General features: G+C 48.6%; 1 protein-coding gene across 1 annotated transcript; it reads left to right on the top strand.

Moving 5' to 3' along the window:
* Positions 1-8,171: 8,171 nt before the first annotated feature.
* RPL22L1 (ribosomal protein L22 like 1) lies at positions 8,172-12,994 on the top strand. The gene is made up of 4 exons (XM_029072061.2): positions 8,172-8,264; positions 11,300-11,392; positions 11,630-11,751; positions 12,734-12,994. Exons 1-4 carry the CDS (start codon positions 8,256-8,258, stop codon positions 12,876-12,878), a joined length of 369 nt encoding a protein of 122 aa, XP_028927894.1. The 5' UTR covers positions 8,172-8,255; the 3' UTR covers positions 12,879-12,994.
* Positions 12,995-17,697: the final 4,703 nt, after the last annotated feature.

Below are 17,697 nucleotides of genomic sequence, written 5' to 3'. Positions count from 1 at the left end.
GAAATACCTAGTTTTGATATACAATTTTGATATAGAATTATCACCTCATCTCATAGGAGAGATTCTAAACTAACAATAATAATAATCACGGTACTTGTTAAGTGCCTTCTGTCTGCCACGCTCTGTTCTAATCCCTCCTCCTGCCACTTGCTGCTGTGTGACCTTGAGCCAGTCACTTCACTCCTCTGGGCCTCAGTTACCTCATCGGTGAAATGGGGATTGAGACCGTGAGCTCCCTGTGGGACAGGGACCGTGTCCAACCCGATTAGCTTATATCTACCCCAGCGCTTAATAAAAATAATAATTATGGTATTGATTAAGTGCTTACTGTGCACCAGGCACTGTGCTAAGCGCTGGAGGGGATACAAGCAAATGGGGTTGGATAGAGATCCTGTCTCGCATGGGGCTCCCAGTCTTAATCCCCATTTTCCAGGTGAGATAACTGAGGCCCAGAGAAGTGAAGTGACTTGCCCAAGGCCACACAGCAGACAAGGGATTAGATCGAGCCCGTCGTTGAGGAGGGATTGTCTCTATCTGTTGCCGAATTGTACTTTTCAAGCGCTTAGTCCAGTGCTCTGCACACAGTAAGTGCTCAATAAATACGATTGAATGAATGAATGAACCCGTGACCTTCTGACTCCCAGGCCCCTGCACCGTCGACTCCTCCAGCAGCGCTTAGAACAGTGCCTGGCACATAGCGGTTAACAAATACCAATCTAAAAAACAGAAAAAGTGAGTGGCTTTTAACCACCCCAACGATGCAGCTCCATGAGAATGATGAAGAATAACATAAACCACATAGAGACCAGTAGAACATGCCACAGATCTCTACTGGCGATCTTATCTGTGCAGAGAGAGACATAGATATCCAAACAGCGCCCATTCATTCATTCAGTAGTATTTATTGAGCGCTTACTATGTGCAGAGCACTGTACTAAGTGCTTGGAATGTACAAAACGGCAACAGAAAGAGACAGTCCCTGCCCATTGACGGGCTTACAGTCTAATCGGGGGAGACAGACAAGAACAATAGCAATAAATGGAATCAAGGTGATGTACATCTCATTAACAAAATAAATAGGGTAATAAAAATATATACAATTGAGCAGATGAGCACAGTGCTGAGAGGAGGGGAAGGGAGAGGAGGAGGAGCAGAGGGAAATGGGAAAAGAGGGCTTAGCTGAGGGGAGGTGAAAGGGGGGTAGAGAGGGAGCAGAGGGAAAAGGGGGAGGTCAGTCTGGGAAGGCCTCTTGGAGGAGGTGAGCTCTCAGGAGGGTTTTGAAGAGGGGAAAAGAGTTTGGCGGAGGTGAGGAGGGAGGGCGTTCCAGGACCGCGGGAGGACGTGGCCCGGGGGTCGACGGCAGGACAGGCGAGAACGGACGGTGAGGACGTGGGCGGCCGAGGAGCGGAGCGTGCGGGGTGGGCGGTGGAAAGAGAGAAGGGAGGAGAGGTAGGAGGGGGCAAGGGGATGGACAGCCATTCTGCCAAAAGTGACCACTGTTTGGCATAAATGGCACTAACTAGTCCGTAGTGTGGGGACTCACCGTTCTTTCATACAAAGTAAGGAAATACATATTTTTTATGGTATTTGTTAAGCACTTCCTACGTTGGTATTTGTTAAGCGCTTACTATGTGCAGAGCACTGTTCTAAGCGCTGGGATAGAAACGGGGTAATCAGGTTGTCCCACGTGAGACTCACAGTTAATCCCCATTTTCCAGATGAGGCAACTGAGGCACAGAGAAGTGACTTGCCCACAGTCACACAGCTGACAAGTGGCAGAGCCAGAATTCTCCGACAAGTGCCAGGCACTGAACTAAGCACTGGGGTAGATACAAGCTAATCGGGTTGGACACAGTCCCGGCCCCACATCATCACCATCATCAGCGGTATTAATTAACGTTGGTATTTGTTAGGCGCTATGTGCAGAGCACCGTTTTAAGCGCTGGGGTAGATACAGAGTCATCGGGTCCCACATGAGGCTCACAGTCTTAATCCCCATTTTACATATTTATTGAGCACTTACTATATGCAGAGCACTGTACTAATAGCTTGGAACAGTACTACAGAGTTGGCAGGCCCGTTCCCTGCCCACAGTGAGTTTGCAGTCTAGAGGGAGGGATCCCAGTCTTAATGGCCATTCCACAGATGGAGGTAACCGAGGCACCGAGAAGTGAAGTGACTTGCCCACTGTCACCCAGCGGACAAGTGGCAGAGCCCCGATTAAGCCACAACCTAATTACCATCTATACCCCAGCGCTTAGAACAGTGCTCTGCACATAGTAAGCGCTAAATAAATACCAACATTATTATTATTAGAACCCAGGTCCTTCTGACTCCCAGGCCCGGGCTCCGTCCACTAGGCCGCAATTAGAAGAATGTCTAAGAAGCGGCGTGGTTTAGTGGAAGGAGGTCATGGGTTCCGAACCTGGCTGCTTCTCTGTGCCTCTGTTACCTCATCTGCAAAATGGGGATTAAGACTGTGACGCCTCACGTGGGGCAACCTGATGACCTTGTATCTACCCCGGTGCTTGGAACAGTGCTTGGCACATAGTAAGCGCTTAACAAATACCATCATTATTATTAATGTCTGCCCGACATTGTGGAGATCAGCGCTATCATTCATTCATTCATTCAATAGTATTTATTGAGCGCTTACTAGGCGCAGAGCACTGTACTAAGCGCTTGGAATGTACAATGCGGCAATAGAGACAATCCCTGCCCATTGATGGGCTCACAGTCTGATCGGGGGAGACAGACAAAAACAACAGCAATAAATAGAATCAAGGGGATGTACATCTCATTAACAAAATAAATAGGGTAATACAAATATATACAATTGAGTGGACGAGCACAGTGCTGAGGGGAAGGGAAAGGGGGAGGAGCAGAGGGAAAGGGGGAAAAAGACGGCCAAGCTGAGGGGAGGTGAAGGGGGTAGAAGGGGAGCAGAGGGAAAAGGGGAAGCTCAGTGTGGGAAGGCCTCTAGGAGGAGGTGAGCTCTCAGGAGGGTTTTGAAGAGGGCAAGAGAATTAGTTTGGCGGAGGTGAGGAGGGAGGGCGTTCCGGGACCGCGGGAGGGCGGGGGCCGGGGATCGACATCGGGATAGGCGAGAACGGGGAACGGTGAGGAGGTGGGCGACAGAGGAGCGGAGCGTGCAGGCTGGGCAGGAGAAAAAGAAGGGAGGAGAGGTAGGAAGGGGCGAGGGGATGGAGAGCCTCGAAGCCCAGAGTGAGAAGTTTTTGTTTCGAGCGGAGGTCGATAGGCAACCGCTGGAGGTGTTTAAGAAGGGGAGTGACAGGCCCAGAGCGTTTCTGCAGGAAGATGAGCCGGGCAGCGGAGTGAAGAATAGACTGGAGCGGGGAGAGAGAGGAGGAAGGGAGATCAGAGAAAAGGCTGACACAATAATCCAGTTGGAGTACTATGAGAGCTTGTATGGCACGATAGCCACTTGGATGGAGAGGAAAGGGCGGATCTTGGCGATATTATAAAGGTGAGACATATTATAAAGGTGAGACCGGCAGGTCTTGGTGATGGATCGGATGTGTGGGGTGAACGAGAGAGCCGAGTCAAAGATGACACCGAGGTCGCGGGCCTGAGAGACGGGAGGGATGGTCGTACCATCCACGGTGATAGGGAAGTCAGAGAGAGGACTGGGCTTGGGAGGGAAGATGAGGAGCTCAGTTTTGGACATGTTGAGTTTTAGGTGGTAGGCAGACATCCAGGTGGAGACATCTTGGAGGCAGGAGGAGATACGAGCCTGGAAGGAGCAGGAGAGGACAGGGGAGAAGATGTAGATTTGGGTGTCATCTGCGTAGAGATGATAGTTGAAGCCGTGGGAGCGAAACACTTCTGTGTGGAACATTGTTTTGAGTTCAACTTCTAGGAATAAAATGATTGAAACTGATCTCTAGGCTTTACCCACTCCTGAAAATCCGTATTTGTAACTCTCCACAGAAGACTGACAGCTTCCTATCTATTAGGATAGATTTTCCCACTCACTAGCTGCTAATTCTTAACATACTGTGGTAGAACGGTGCTTGGCACGTAGTACGTGCTTAACAGATACATGCTTATTATTATTACTAATGGAGTACAGAAGCAAAACCCAACCTGTTCCCATTTTCCCCCGTGTATTTATATTTGAGATAATATGACCCATTGAAGAAGAAATTCAATTTTTAAAAGAATCCTTCAGTTTTCCAAACATGGTCATTATGGGATCCACTCTTCAGTGGAGACTGTTTATTCATCTTTTCAGTATGAGGGGTCAGTCACTAAAAATAGTGTGGAGGAAGAGAAAATGTCTAAAAATGACTTTTATGTGTTACAATCGCACGATCCATTTTCCATCAGCATCGTTTCTCTTTGGAACTCTCAGCAGCTCAGGCCGTATTTTCTGACTTTAGAAAATGAGTGGAGATAAACATGTAATTCTGAGGAAGCCAGGATCTAACACCCTTAGTAATAATAACGATGGCATTTGTTAAGCGCTTACTATGTGCGGAGCACTGTTCTAAGCACTAGGGGCGGCACAAGATAATCAGGTTGTCCCAAAGTCACACAGCAGACAAGTGGTGGAGCCGGGATTAGAACCCATGACCTCTGACTCCCAAGCCCGGGCTCTTTCCACTGAGCCACGCTGCTTCAGTACTCACCTCTTCTTGAATTTATTCTGAAATTGGTATGAAAGAGGCAAGATCATTTGGCCTTTTAGTAATTAATAGCAATTTTTAAAGTGTCATGGTTTTTGAAGTTTTATTTGTAAGAAAGTGATCGCCACCATCATCAGTGTTATTTACTGAGCGCTTACTACTTGAGAAGCAGCATGGCTTAGTGGAAAGCACAGGCTTGGGAGCCAGAGGATGCGGGTTCTAATCCTGCCTCTGCCTCTTGTCTGCTGTGTGACCTTGGGCAAGCCAACTTAACTTCTCTGTGCCTCGGTGACCTCATCTGGAAAATGAGGATTAAGACTGAGCCCCACATGGGACAACCTGATGACCTTGTATCTACCCCAGTGCTTAGAACAGTGCTTGGCACATAGTGCTTAACAAATACCATCGTTATTATTATTATTCTTATTTGCAGAGCACTGTACTAAACACTTGGAAGAGTACAATACAAAAGTCAGACCTGTTCCCTGCCCAGTGAGTTTACAGTCTGGGGGCAGGGGGAAGGGACAGACACTAATATAAATAAAAAACTCATAATCTATATTTTAAAGCTATGTATTTTAAAGCCATGAGATCCATTAAAAAGTATCTGTCCCGAGTATGTCTTTTCCCAGTTTATGAGGCCTGATCATGGGCTTAATCTTAAACTGGAGAAATTGTATTTCTTCCCTGAAAAACACTTTTCCATCCTGAGGTTTTATAATTATCGTGGAGATCATTGTTAGTATTGTTATAATAGACTGTGAGCCTGTTGTGCGGGAGGGATTGTCTCTATCTGTTGCCGAATTGTAATAGTAATAATAATGATGGTATTTAAGCGCTTACTATGTGCTAAGCACTGTACTGAGCGCTGAGGTAGATGCAGGGTAATCAGGTTGTCCGAGGTGGGGCTCACACTTTTAATCCCTGTTTTACAGATGAGGGAACTGAGGCCCAGAGAAGTCAAGTGACTTGCCCGAGGTCACTCAGCAGACAAGTGATGGAGCAGGAATTAGAACCTACAACCTCTGACTTCCAACCCCGGGCTCTTTCCATTAAGCCACCCTCCTTCTCGTAGTTTTCAATTGTCCTTTCCAAGCGGTTAGTACAGTGCTCTGCACATAGTAAGCGTTCAATAAATACAACTGAATGAAAGTGCTCAGTAAATATGATTGAATGATTGATTGAAGGAATGAAATAGGCTGGAATGAATGAGTGAGTGAATGCATGAATTAGACTGAAATGAATGAACGAATGAATGAATGGAATAGGTTGGAGAGAATGAATGAATGAAATAGGGTGGAATGAATCAGGAATGAATGAATGAAATAGGTTGGAATGAATGAATGAAATAGGTTGGAATGAATGAATGAAATAGGCTGGAATGAATGAGTGAATGAAATAGGCTGCAATGAATGAATGAATGAAATAGACTGCAATGAATGAATGAATGAATGAAATAGGCTGGAATGAATGAATTCATTCATTCAATAGTATTTATTGAGCGCTTACTATGTGCAGAGCACTGTACTAAGCACTTGGAATGAACAAGTCGTCCCTGCCGTCTGACGGGCTTACGGTCTAATCGGGGGAGACGGACGGATGGGAACGATGGCGATAAATAGAGTCGAGGGGAAGAACATCTCGTAAAAACAATGGCAACTAAATAGAATCAAGGCGGTGTACATCTCATTAACAAAATAAATAGGGTAATGAAAATATATACAGTTGAGCGGACGAGTACAGTGCTGAGGGGATGGGAAGGGAGAGGGGGAGGAGTAGAGGGAAATGGGGGGAAAAGAGGGTTAAGCTGTGGAAAGGTGAAGGGGGGGGGTGGTAGAGGGAGAAGGGGAGCTCAGTCTGGGAAGGCCTCTTGGAGGAGGTGAGTTTTAAGTAGGGTTTTGAAGAGGGGAAGAGAATCAGTTTGGCGGAGGTGAGGAGGGAGGGCGTTCCGGGACCGCGGGAGGACGTGGCCCGGGGGTCGACGGCGGGACGGGCAAGACTGAGGGACGGTGAGGAGGTGGGCGGCGGAGGAGCGGAGCGTGCGGGGTGGGTGGTAGAAAGAGAGAAGGGAGGAGAGGTAGGAAGGGGCAAGGTGACGGAGAGCCTCGAAGCCTAGAGTGAGGAGTTTTTGTTTGGAGCGGAGGTCGATAGGTAACCCCTGGAGTAGTTTAAGAAGGGGAGTGACAGGCCCAGATCGTTTCTGCAGTAAGATGAGCCGGGCAGCGGAGTGAAGAATAGACCGGAGCGGGGCGAGAGAGGAGGAAGGGAGGTCAGAGAGAAGACCGACACGGTAGTCTAGCCCGGATATGACGAGAGCCCGTAGCAGTAAGGTAGCCGTCTGGGTGGAGAGGAAAGGGCGGATCTCGGCGATATCGTAGAGGTGAAACCGGCAGGTCTCAGTAACGGATAGGATGCGTGGGGTGAACGAGAGAGACGAGTCAAGGATGACACCGAGATCGCGGGCCCGAGAGACGGGAAGGACGGTCGTGCCATCCACGGTGATAGAGAAGTCTGGGAGAGGACCGGGTTTGGGAGGGAAGATGAGGAGCTCAGTCTCGCTCACGTTGAGTTTTAGGTGGCGGGCCGACATCCAGGTGGAGACGTCCCGGAGGCGGGAGGAGATGCGAGCCCGAAGGGAGGGGGAGAGGACAGGGGCGGAGATGTAGATCTGCGTGTCATCTGCGTAGAGATGGTAGTCAAAGCCGTGAGAGTGAATGAGTTCACCGAGGGACTGAGTGTAAATGGAGAACAGAAGAGGGCCAAGAACTGACCCTTGAGGAACTCCGACAGTTAAAGGATGGGAGGGGGAGGAGGCTCCAGCGAAGGAGACCGAGAATGACCGGCCAGAGAGGTAAGAGGAGAACCGGGAGAGGATGGAGTCCGTGAAGCCGAGGTGAGATAAGGTGTGGAGGAGAAAGGGATGGTCGACGGTGTCAAAGGCAGCAGAGAGGTCAAGGAGGATCAGAATGGAGTAGGAGCCATTGGATTTGGCAAGAAGGAGGTCACGGGTGACCTTAGAGAGAGCAGTCTCGGTAGAGTGGAGGGGACGGAAACCAGATTGGAGGGGGTCCAGGAGAGAGTGGGAGTTAAGGAATTCTAAGTGGCGATTGTAAGGAATGAATGAAATAGGCTGCAATGAATGAATGAATGAATGAAATTGGCTGCAATTAATAAACGAATAAATGAATGAAATAGGCTGCAATGAATGAATGAAGAATGAATAAATGAAATGGGCTGGAATGAATGAATAAACGAATGGATGAAATAGGCTGCAAGAAATGAATGAATGAAATAGGCTAGAATGAATGAATGAAGAATGAATAAATGAATGAAATAGGCCGGAATGAACGAATGAATGAATGAGGTAGGCTGGAAGGCACGAATGAATGAAGGCGGGCGTCGCGCCTGCGCACCGAGGCGACGGCTCTGCTCTCCTCGGTTACGCCCCGCCCCCTCCCCGCCGGCTCTCGTCTCCTCCCGCGGCTCGGCGTCGTGCGTGCTGACGTCGGGACGCGCTGACGTAGGCAGACGCGTGCTGCGTCAGGGTATAAGGGCGCGCGCCGCCGTCTTTCTCTTCTCTCGCCCTGTGCCCTGCGCGTGGCCAAAATGGCGCCGGTGAGTGTCTGAGGGCGGCGGGGCCGGGCCGCAGCCGGGACCCTTGGGGGCCGCCATGTAGTTTTTAGAACGGTTTTCGCTAAGTAATTAATAGCAGTCTTTCAAGGGTTGTGCTTTTTGAAGTTTTATCCATAATAATGTTGGTCTTGGTTAAGCGCTTACTATGTGCCGAGCGCTGTTCTAAGCGCTGGGGGAGACACAGGGGAATCAGGTTTGCCCTACGTGGGGCTCACAGTCTTCATCCCCGATTTGCAGATGAGGGGACTGAGGCCCAGAATACTAATAATGGTGGTATTTGTTAAGCGCTTACTATGTGCCGAGCGCTGTTCTAAGCGCTGGGGGAGATACAGGGTCATCAGGTTGTCCCACGTGAGGCTCACAGTCTTCATCCCCATTTGACAGATGAGGTCACTGAGGCCCAGAGAAGTGAAGGGACTCACCCAAAGTCACACAGCTGACAGGTGGCCGCGCCGGGATTCGAACCCATGACCTCGGACTCCCAAGCCCGGACGCTTTCCACTGAGCCACGCTGTAGAATGTTGGTATTGGTTAAGCGCTTACTATGTGCCGAGCGCTGTTCTAAGCGCTGGGGGAGAGACAGGGGAATCAGGATATCCCAAGCGAGGCTCACAGTCTTCATCCCCATTTGACAGATGAGGTCACTGAGGCCCAGAGAAGTGAAGGGACTCGCCCAAAGTCGCACAGCTGACAAGTGGCAGAGCTGGGGTGATGGGTCCGTATCTTCCCCCAGCGCCTAGGACAGTGCTTGGCACGTAGTAAGCGCCTAACAAATACCAACATTATTATAAGACAATAGGTTGGACAGTCCCGTACATACATATAGGGATATTGTGTATATATACATATATATATAATGTTTATAATTTTATTAATATTCATTCAAGCGTATTGATTGAAACTTTACTGTGTGCAGAGCACTGGACTAAGCGCTCGGAGTGTCCAGTTGGGCAACAGAGACAGTCCCTGCCCACAACGGGCTCACAGTCTAAACAGGGGAGACGAAAACAAAACAAGGAGGCAGGCATAATAATAATAATAAAGTTGGTATTTGTTAAGCGCTTACTATGTGCAGAGCACTGTTCTAAGCGCTGGGGGAGATACAGGGCCATCAGGTTGTCCTACGTGAGGCTCACAGGTTTAATCCCCATTTTCCATATAAGGTAACTGAAGCACAGAGAAGTTAAGTGACTTGCCCACAGTCACACAGCTGACGAGTGGCAGATCTGGGATTCGAACCCATGCAAAGTGACACTTGCCCGAGGTCCTATATGTAACTAAATGTATGTCGTCGTCCCCCCTCCCCTATACTCGTGTATAGGGATTGTCAACCTTTATTGTTGTATTGTGCTTTCCAAAGCGCTTAATACAGTGCTCTGCACACAGGAAGTGAGTGCTCTGCACACAGTAAGCGCTTAACAAATACGATTGAATGAAATACAATTGAATTAGTGAATGGACACAGCAGACAAGTGGCGGGGCCGGGGTTAGAACCCATGACCTTCTGTCTCCCGACCCCATGCTCTATCCATCACTCCACAGTAGTTATTGAGCGATTACTATGTGGAGAACACTACTAAGTGTTCGGGACAGTACAATATCTCATTTATAATATATCATATCTCACTTATAATATCTCATTTAAAGGTGCATATATAAGTATTGGATGCAGCTGGAATCGGGCCTAAACCTCTGGAAGCCCAAGAGGCCCTCCTCTTAAAGGGAAAATGGCTTCCTCGTCCACCATCCCCAGGTTATCACCTGGAGCCTGAGGATCGGGTTCCGAATTGGGGGAGCCCCGCTTTTGCAGGCAGCATCCTGAGAAATTCATTCAGTAGTATTTATTGAGCACTTACTATGCTTGGAATGTACAGTTCGGCAGTGGATAGAGACAGTGCCACCTCCTATTCACATCTGCGCCTCAGTGACCTCATCTATAAAATGGGGGTTGAGACTGAGACCCGTGTGGGATAGGCACTGTGTCCAGCCCGATTTGCTTGTGTTCACCACAGCGCTTAGTATAATAATAATAATAATGTTGGTATTTGTTAAGCGCTTACTATGTGCAGAACAGTGTTCAAGCGCTGGGGGAGGTACAGGGTCATCAGGTTGTCCCACGTGGGGCTCACACTTTTAATCCCCATTTCACAGATGAGGTAACTGAGGCACAGGGAAGTGACTTGCCCACAGTCACACAGCTGACAAGTGACAGAGCCGGGAGTCGAACCCACGTCCTCTGACTCCCAAACCCGGGCTCTTTCCACTGAGCCACGCTGCTACTAAAATCCAATCTCCTCCAGCTAGAATTCCCTGGCTAACTTCTCATTTCCCCACCCGTTTCACCCTCCCTTCATGCTCCCAGGTCATGCTGCTTCTCTAATTAATGAGTGCTGTGTGGAAAATGAGCAATAGTTGAGGCATCGTCACACCCCCTTGCCCACATCCCTTTTCCTGTCATCAGGACAGGTTGGACCGGACCAAATGCTTGCACTCTGCTTGGTACTGAGTGCTAGTTGAGAAGCAGCATGATCTAGTGAGTAAAGCACGGGTCTGGGAGTCAGAAAGTCATGGGTTCTAATTCTAGCTCCCCCACTTCTCTGCTGTGTGACTTTGGGCAAGTCACTTAACTTCTCCGGGCCTCAGTTCCCTCGTTTGTAAAATGGGATTTAGAGTGTGAGCACTATGTGGGACAAGGGCTGTGTCTTGGTATCTACCCCAGCAACTTAGAACAGTGCCTGGCACATAGTAAGTACTTGATAAATGCTATAATTCTTGTTAGTGTGGCCTCTATCTGATCTAGACCATTTCCTCCCTTCTCAGACTCCCTTAGGTTATCTCAGGGTACATTAATTCCAGTCAAGAGAAATATTTTGGGTCCCTTTTTGTGGGAGGTGGAGTTGATGCTCATCGTGGAAAATTACTAGAGGGTAGATACATTCAAGTCCACACGCAAAGGATTTTTATCTTACGACACCGACAGATGGATTTCCTCCAATAATGACTTCTTCTGTTCATAGCCAAAGGACAGAAAAGCTAAGAAATCAACCTGGAAGTTTAGCCTTGACCTTACCCATCCAGTAGAAGATGGAATCTTTGATTCTGGAAACTTCGTAAGTTTCATTTCTCATAACTTTTATAAGTATGTTTGTACCGCGCGAGTGCCATTTTGCATTTAAGCAATTTGTTGAAGCTGTTGCTGAGGTTTTTGTTGTTTTTTTTACAAGTAAAATATTGATATGTTTTTGTATGCGATTTTTAACCTGAGCTGTGTGGCTAGGGTACCTTCCCTAGTGAATCTCTAGGGTTCTCTTCCCTAGTGTACCGTCTCTTCTGCTTTATTAAAACAGGAGCAGTTTTTGAAGGAAAAGGTTAAGGTCAATGGGAAAACTGGGAACCTGGGAAATGTTGTTCATATTGAACGCTTCAAGAACAAGATTACAGTTGTATCCGAGAAACAGTTTTCCAAAAGGTGGGCGCGTTTCCTTTCCGTGTGGTATGCCAGCAAACGGTAGTCATTTCTAAGTGGGAAAAAATAATCACCGGCCACAGACAGGTCCTAGGTAAGAGTGCTTGCCACTCTTAGGTCAGAGGGGGTCACGGTCCCCCGCAGGAGTAACTGCATGTATGAGCCCCATCCCCTCTGGGGGTAAGTTAGGGTCTGGGCAGACTTTTGGCTGAATGGGATGGGTGGCAAAATAAGCTTCTTCCGGTAACTAGCTCCACGAGGATTTCACAGAGGAAATCGGAGCCTCCCACAACATAAAAGTCTTGAAATTCATTCAGCCACGTCGTGGGGCAAAAATCCCCAGAGACTTGCTTTTCCCGTCTGTACTGACCTAAAGGTTTCTTCCAACCACGCCATCCCTAGGGTGGAACAGCGAGCAACCCTGTTGTTGAAAATAGTCACACTTGCTGCAGATGTTGTATATGGTGAAAGGGAGCGAGCGGGTCAGAAAGAAATACATTTTTCTGGAATCGGGGAACCAGAAATGGAGAATCATTGTCCTAGCACACCTCCGGCTCTCACCGCCTCCCCATCTGTCGCACCATACCACTTCACATTTCTCGCCCCTGGGGTTTGTAGTGCTGAGGTGGTCATGAAAGCAGTTAATGTCCTTCTGAGCTTGTAGGACGGTGTGCTGTTCCATACAAACTTAAAAATTGACCAGGCAAATGAAGTCTAAACGGTCAGCTTCTGGAATTCTCAGTTAAGATCAGTGTGACATTTGTTTTCAGTTTGTAATAAATGGATTGTATTGAACACTTCCTACTCAGTCCTCAGGGAAGTTAAAAATCTAGCGTGAGCATCATGCAAAATGACTGCAGGTGGGAGGAAAAGGAGAGTGATAAGCCGGATGTATGGAGGACTAGAATATTCGTCTAATCAATTAACATAAAGCTATTCCTAAACCCAGTTGATTTTGTAATCCTGACCGGTTTTATTTCTAAAGGTACTTGAAATACCTCACCAAGAAGTACCTGAAGAAGAACAACCTCCGTGACTGGCTTCGGGTGGTCGCCTCTGATAAGGAGACCTATGAGCTACGTTACTTCCAGATTAGTCAAGATGATGAAGGATCTGAATCTGAAGACTAGGTGCAGCCTTCCAAGTGGCAGGGCTGTGTTTTCAAGTACAGTGTACAAGGGACTAAGACATCTATTTATAACAGCACTTCCTAACTTATTGGTGAATAAAAACATTGTACTCTGACCCAGAGGCTTGGCTTTTTGTTATGGTATTTTGAGTACTTACTATTACTGTTTTGAGCCCTGGAGTAGATACAGATTGATTACATGGAACACGGTCCCTGTCCGGTGGCGGGGGTGGATTCTGAACCGGGGTCCTGAGGCAGAGTGACTTGTCCGAGATCACGCAATAAGCAGTTGGCAGATCCGGGATTAGAACCCAGGTCCTCTGACTCCCAGGCCCGTGCTCTTCCCACCGAGCCATGCTTGTTTCATCTCTGTTTTGAATTTATAGTACGGAATGCTAGGCTGAGTGCTTTTACATTCATTCATTCATTCAATAGTATTTATTAAGCGCTTACTGTGTGCAGAGCACCGTACTAAGCGCTTGGATTGTACACATCGGCAACAGAGACAGTCCCTGCCCATTGACGGACTTACAGTCTAATCGGGGGAGACAGACAAAAACAATAGCAATAAATATAATCAATAGAATAGGGTAATAAAAAGAACGGGGGGCGGGTGAGGATGTGGGCGGCAGAGGTGTGGGGTGGGCAGTAGAAAAGGGAGGAGAGGTAGGAGGGGGCGAGGGGATGGACAGCTTTGAAGCCTAGAGTGAGATTACACTTAATATTTGAGTGTTTATTCCATGCAGAGCACCGTTGGCACTGGAGAAGGTGTGTGATGATGTACACTGAAAAAGGAAAGTGCCGTCCTGTGAGGGGCTTACATTCTAGTGGTGGAGACCAACGAGTAGGAGGTGATACTAGAATAATAATAATGTTGATATTTAAGCGCTTGCCTACTATGTGCCGAGCACCGTTCTAAGCGCTGGGGTAGATACAGGGTAATAAGGTTGTCTCACGTGAGGCTCACAGTCTTAATCCCCATTTTACAGATGAGGGAACTGAGGCCCAGAGAAGTGAAGTGACTTGCCCACAGTCACAATTGGTAGGTATTTGAGCCCATGACCTCTGAATCCCAAGCCCTGGCTTTTTCCACTGAGCCACGGTGGGTACGTAAGTCCAAAAGGTTTGTAAACTCTCCGATGATGCAGGGGGGCCTTGAAGTTGGGGAGAGAGAAGGCTTTAGAGAGGGCAGCGAGTCTTGACAGCAAAGCCCAGGAAGGCAGCCCGGGCTTGGGAGTCAGAGGTCATGGGTTCTAATCCCTGCTCCGCCACTGTGTCAGCTGTGTGGCCTCAGGCAAGTGACTTCACTTCTCTGGGCCTCAGTTCCCTCATCTGTAAAATGGGGATTAAAACTGCAAGCCCCACGTGGGACAACCTGTTTTGTTTTGCTATCTCCCCCTTTTAGACTGAGCCCGTTGTTGGGCAGAGATTGTCTCTATCTGTTGCCGAATTGTACATCCCAAGCGCTTAGTACAGTGCTCTGCACACAGTAAGTGCTCAGTAAATACGATCGAATGAATGGAAACCCCAGTGCTTAGAACAGCGCTTGGCACATAGTGCCTAACAAATACCGTCGTCATTATGTGAGCTAGAGTATAGTGGGGGAAAAGCCAGGATAAAGTGGAGAGAAGTCAGATTGAGTGCCTTAAAGCCAATGGTCGGAGTTCCTGGTTGCGATAGAGGTGGGTAACGTGGAGTGTTTTGAATGGGGAGACCTGTTGATGGGTTAGAGAAATGGATTTGGGTCAGGGAGGTCTGTGAGGATGGTGATGTGATAATAATTAAGCGCATACTATGTGCCAGGCGCTGTACTTAGCGCTGGGGTGGATCCAAGCAAATGAGGTTGGACACCGGCCCCGAGATCGTGGCCAGGGAAGGTGTCTACTGACTCGGTTATATTGCACTAGCCTGAGTGTTCACAGTCCCGCAACCTCAGCGTCATCCTTGACTCCACTCATTAACCCCACCCATCCAATCCGTCACCAACCCCTGCCGGTCTCACCTTCACAATATCGCCAAGATCCACCCTTTCCTCTCCACTCAAACGGCTACCGTACCGGTACAAACTCTCATAATAACCCGGCTGGATTATTGCGTCAGCCTCCTCTCTGATCTCCCTTCCTCCCGTCTCTCCCCACTCCAGTCTATTCTTCATTGCGCTTCCCGGACCATCTTCCTACAGAAACGTTCTGGGCATGTCACTCCCCTCCTCTAAAATCTCCAATGGTTGCCTATCTACCTCCGCACGAAACAAAAGCTCCTCACTCTTGGCTTCAGAGCTCTCCATCCCCTCGCCCCCTCCTACCTCACCTCCCTTTTCTCTTTCTACTGCCCAGCCCGCACGCTCCGCTCCTCTGCCGCTCACCTCCTCACTGGGCCTCGTTCTTCTCTGTCCCACCGTTGACCCTTGGCCCACGTACTCTGACCTGGAATGCCTCCTTCCTCACATCCGCCAAACCAGTACGCTTCATGGGTTCGAATCCTAGATCTGCCACTTGTCAGCTGTGTGACTGCGGGCGAGTCACTTCACTTCTCGGTGCCTCAGTTACCTCATCTGTCAAATGGGGATTAAGATTGTGAGCCCCACGTGGGACAATCTGATTCCCCTGTGTCTACCCCAGCGCTTAGAACAGTGCTCTGCACATAGTAAGCGCTTAACAAATACCAACATTATTCCCCCTTCTCCCCTTCTGAGAGCTCACCTCCTCCAGGAGGCCTTCCCAGACTGAACCCTCCCTTTCCCTCTGCCCCTCCTCTCCTCCCCATCACTCCTACTCCCTCCCTCTGCTCTACCCCCTTCCCCTCCCCAAAGCACTTGTATGTATTTATGTATTATTTATTACTCTGTTAATGATGTGCATATATCTGATTCCATTTATCTATTTTGCTGGTATTGATGCCTGACTACTTGTTTTGCTGTATGTCTCCCCCTTTTAGACTGTGAGCCCGTGGCTGGGCAGGGATTGTCTCTATCTGCTGCCAAATTGTACATTCCAAGCGCTTAGTACAGTGCTCTGCACACAGTAAGCGCTCAACAAATATGATTGAATGAATAAGGGTTCCTCAAAAAGCTCCTCACCTTTGGCTTCGAAGCAGTCGCCTTGTCCCCTTCTCCCTAACCCAGCTCCAACCACCACCCTCTGCCTCCCACCACCCTACTTAAAACTCACCTCCTCCAAGAGGCCTTCCCAGACTGAGCTCCCCTTCTCCCCCTACTCCCTCTCCCGCCCCCCCTTCACCTCTCCGCAGCTTAACCCTCTTTTCCCCCCATCTCCCTCTGCTCCTCCACCTCTCCCTTCCCGTCCCCTCGGCACCGTACTCGTCCGCTCAACTGCATATATTTTCATTACCCTATTTATTTTGTTAATGAGATGGACATCGCCTCGATTCTATTTAGTCGCCATTGTTTTTACGAGATGTTCTTCCCCTCGACTATTTATCGCCATCGTTCTCGTCTGTCTGTCTCCCCCGATTAGACCGTAAGCCTGCCAAAGGGCAGGGACTGTCTCTATCTGTTGCCGACTTGTTCATTCCAAGCGCTTAGTACAGTGCTCTGCACATAGTAAGCGCTCAATAGGTACTATTGAATGAATGAATGAATGCCTCTATCTCCTCTATCCCTGCACTGGCTTCCTCTGCTCCCTCTCTGCCCCCCCTTCACCTCCCCTCAGCTAAGCCCCCTTTTCCCCCCTTTCCCTCTGCTCCTCCCCCACCCTTCCCCTCCCCTCGGCACTGTACTCGTCCGCTCAACTGTATATTATCTTCATTACCCTATTTATTTTGTTAATGAGATGTACATCACCTTGATTCTATTTATTGCTATTGTTTTTGTCCGTCTCCCCCGATCAGACTGTGAGCCCGTCAATGGGCAGGGACTGTCTCTATCTGTTGCCGAATTGTCCATTCCAAGCACTCAGTACAGTGCTCTGCACCTAGTAAGCGCTCCATAAATAGTATTGAATGAATGAATGGATCCTGCCTGTGCCCCGAAACCCCCTCCTCAAATCCAACAATGACTCTCCCCTCTTTCAAAGCCTTATTGAAGACCCATCTCCTCCGAGAGGCCTTCCCTGACTAAGCCCCACTTTCCTCTTCTTCCACTCCCTTCTGCGTCACCATGTGCAGAAGCAGCGTGGCTCAGTGGAAAGAGCACGGGCTTTGGAGTCAGAGGTCATGAGTTTGAATCCCAGCTCTGCCACTTGTCAGCTGTTTGACTGTGGGTGAGTCACTTAACTTCTCTGTGCCTCAGTTCCCTCATCTGTAAAATGGGGATTAAGACTGTGACCCCCACGTGGGACAACCTGATTCCCCTGTGTACCCCAGCGCTTAGAACAGTGCTCGGCACATAGTAAGCGCTTAACAAATACCAACATTATTATTATTATTATTATTATTATTATGTCTTGCTCCCTTTATTCTCCCCCCCAACTCCTGGCCCCAGAGTGCTTTTGTCCATATCTAGTTTATATTAATGTCTTTCTCCCCCTGCCCAACTCTAGACCGTAAGCTCATTGTGGGCAGGGAATGTGTCTGTTAATTACTATATTGGGAAGCAGCATGGCTCAGTGGAAAGAGCCCAGGCTTTGGAGTCAGATGTCATGGGTTCGAATGCCGGCTCTGCCCCTTGTCAGCTGTGTGACTATGGGCAAGTCACTTCACTTCTCGGTGCCTCAGTTACCTCGTCTGTAAAATGGGGATTAAGACTGTGAGCCTCACGTGGGCCAACCCGATTATCCTGTATCTACCCTAGCGCTTAGAACAGTGCGCTGCACATAGTAAGCGCTTAACAAATACCGACATTATATTGTACTCTCCCAAGT

Source organism: Ornithorhynchus anatinus, chromosome 1 (genome assembly GCF_004115215.2).
Source record: "Ornithorhynchus anatinus isolate Pmale09 chromosome 1, mOrnAna1.pri.v4, whole genome shotgun sequence".
In the NCBI taxonomy this organism is placed as follows: domain Eukaryota; kingdom Metazoa; phylum Chordata; class Mammalia; order Monotremata; family Ornithorhynchidae; genus Ornithorhynchus; species Ornithorhynchus anatinus.
This window is presented reverse-complemented; position numbering and strand designations above follow the sequence as displayed.

What these genes read in the sequence shown, in the direction of transcription:
- RPL22L1 (XM_029072061.2), top strand. An exon ending in TCTTTGATTCTGGAAACTTC is followed by an intron (nt 11,393 to 11,629) that starts GTAAGTTTCATT and finishes TTATTAAAACAG; the next exon opens with GAGCAGTTTTTGAAGGAAAA. An exon ending in GAGAAACAGTTTTCCAAAAG is followed by an intron (nt 11,752 to 12,733) that starts GTGGGCGCGTTT and finishes TTATTTCTAAAG; the next exon opens with GTACTTGAAATACCTCACCA.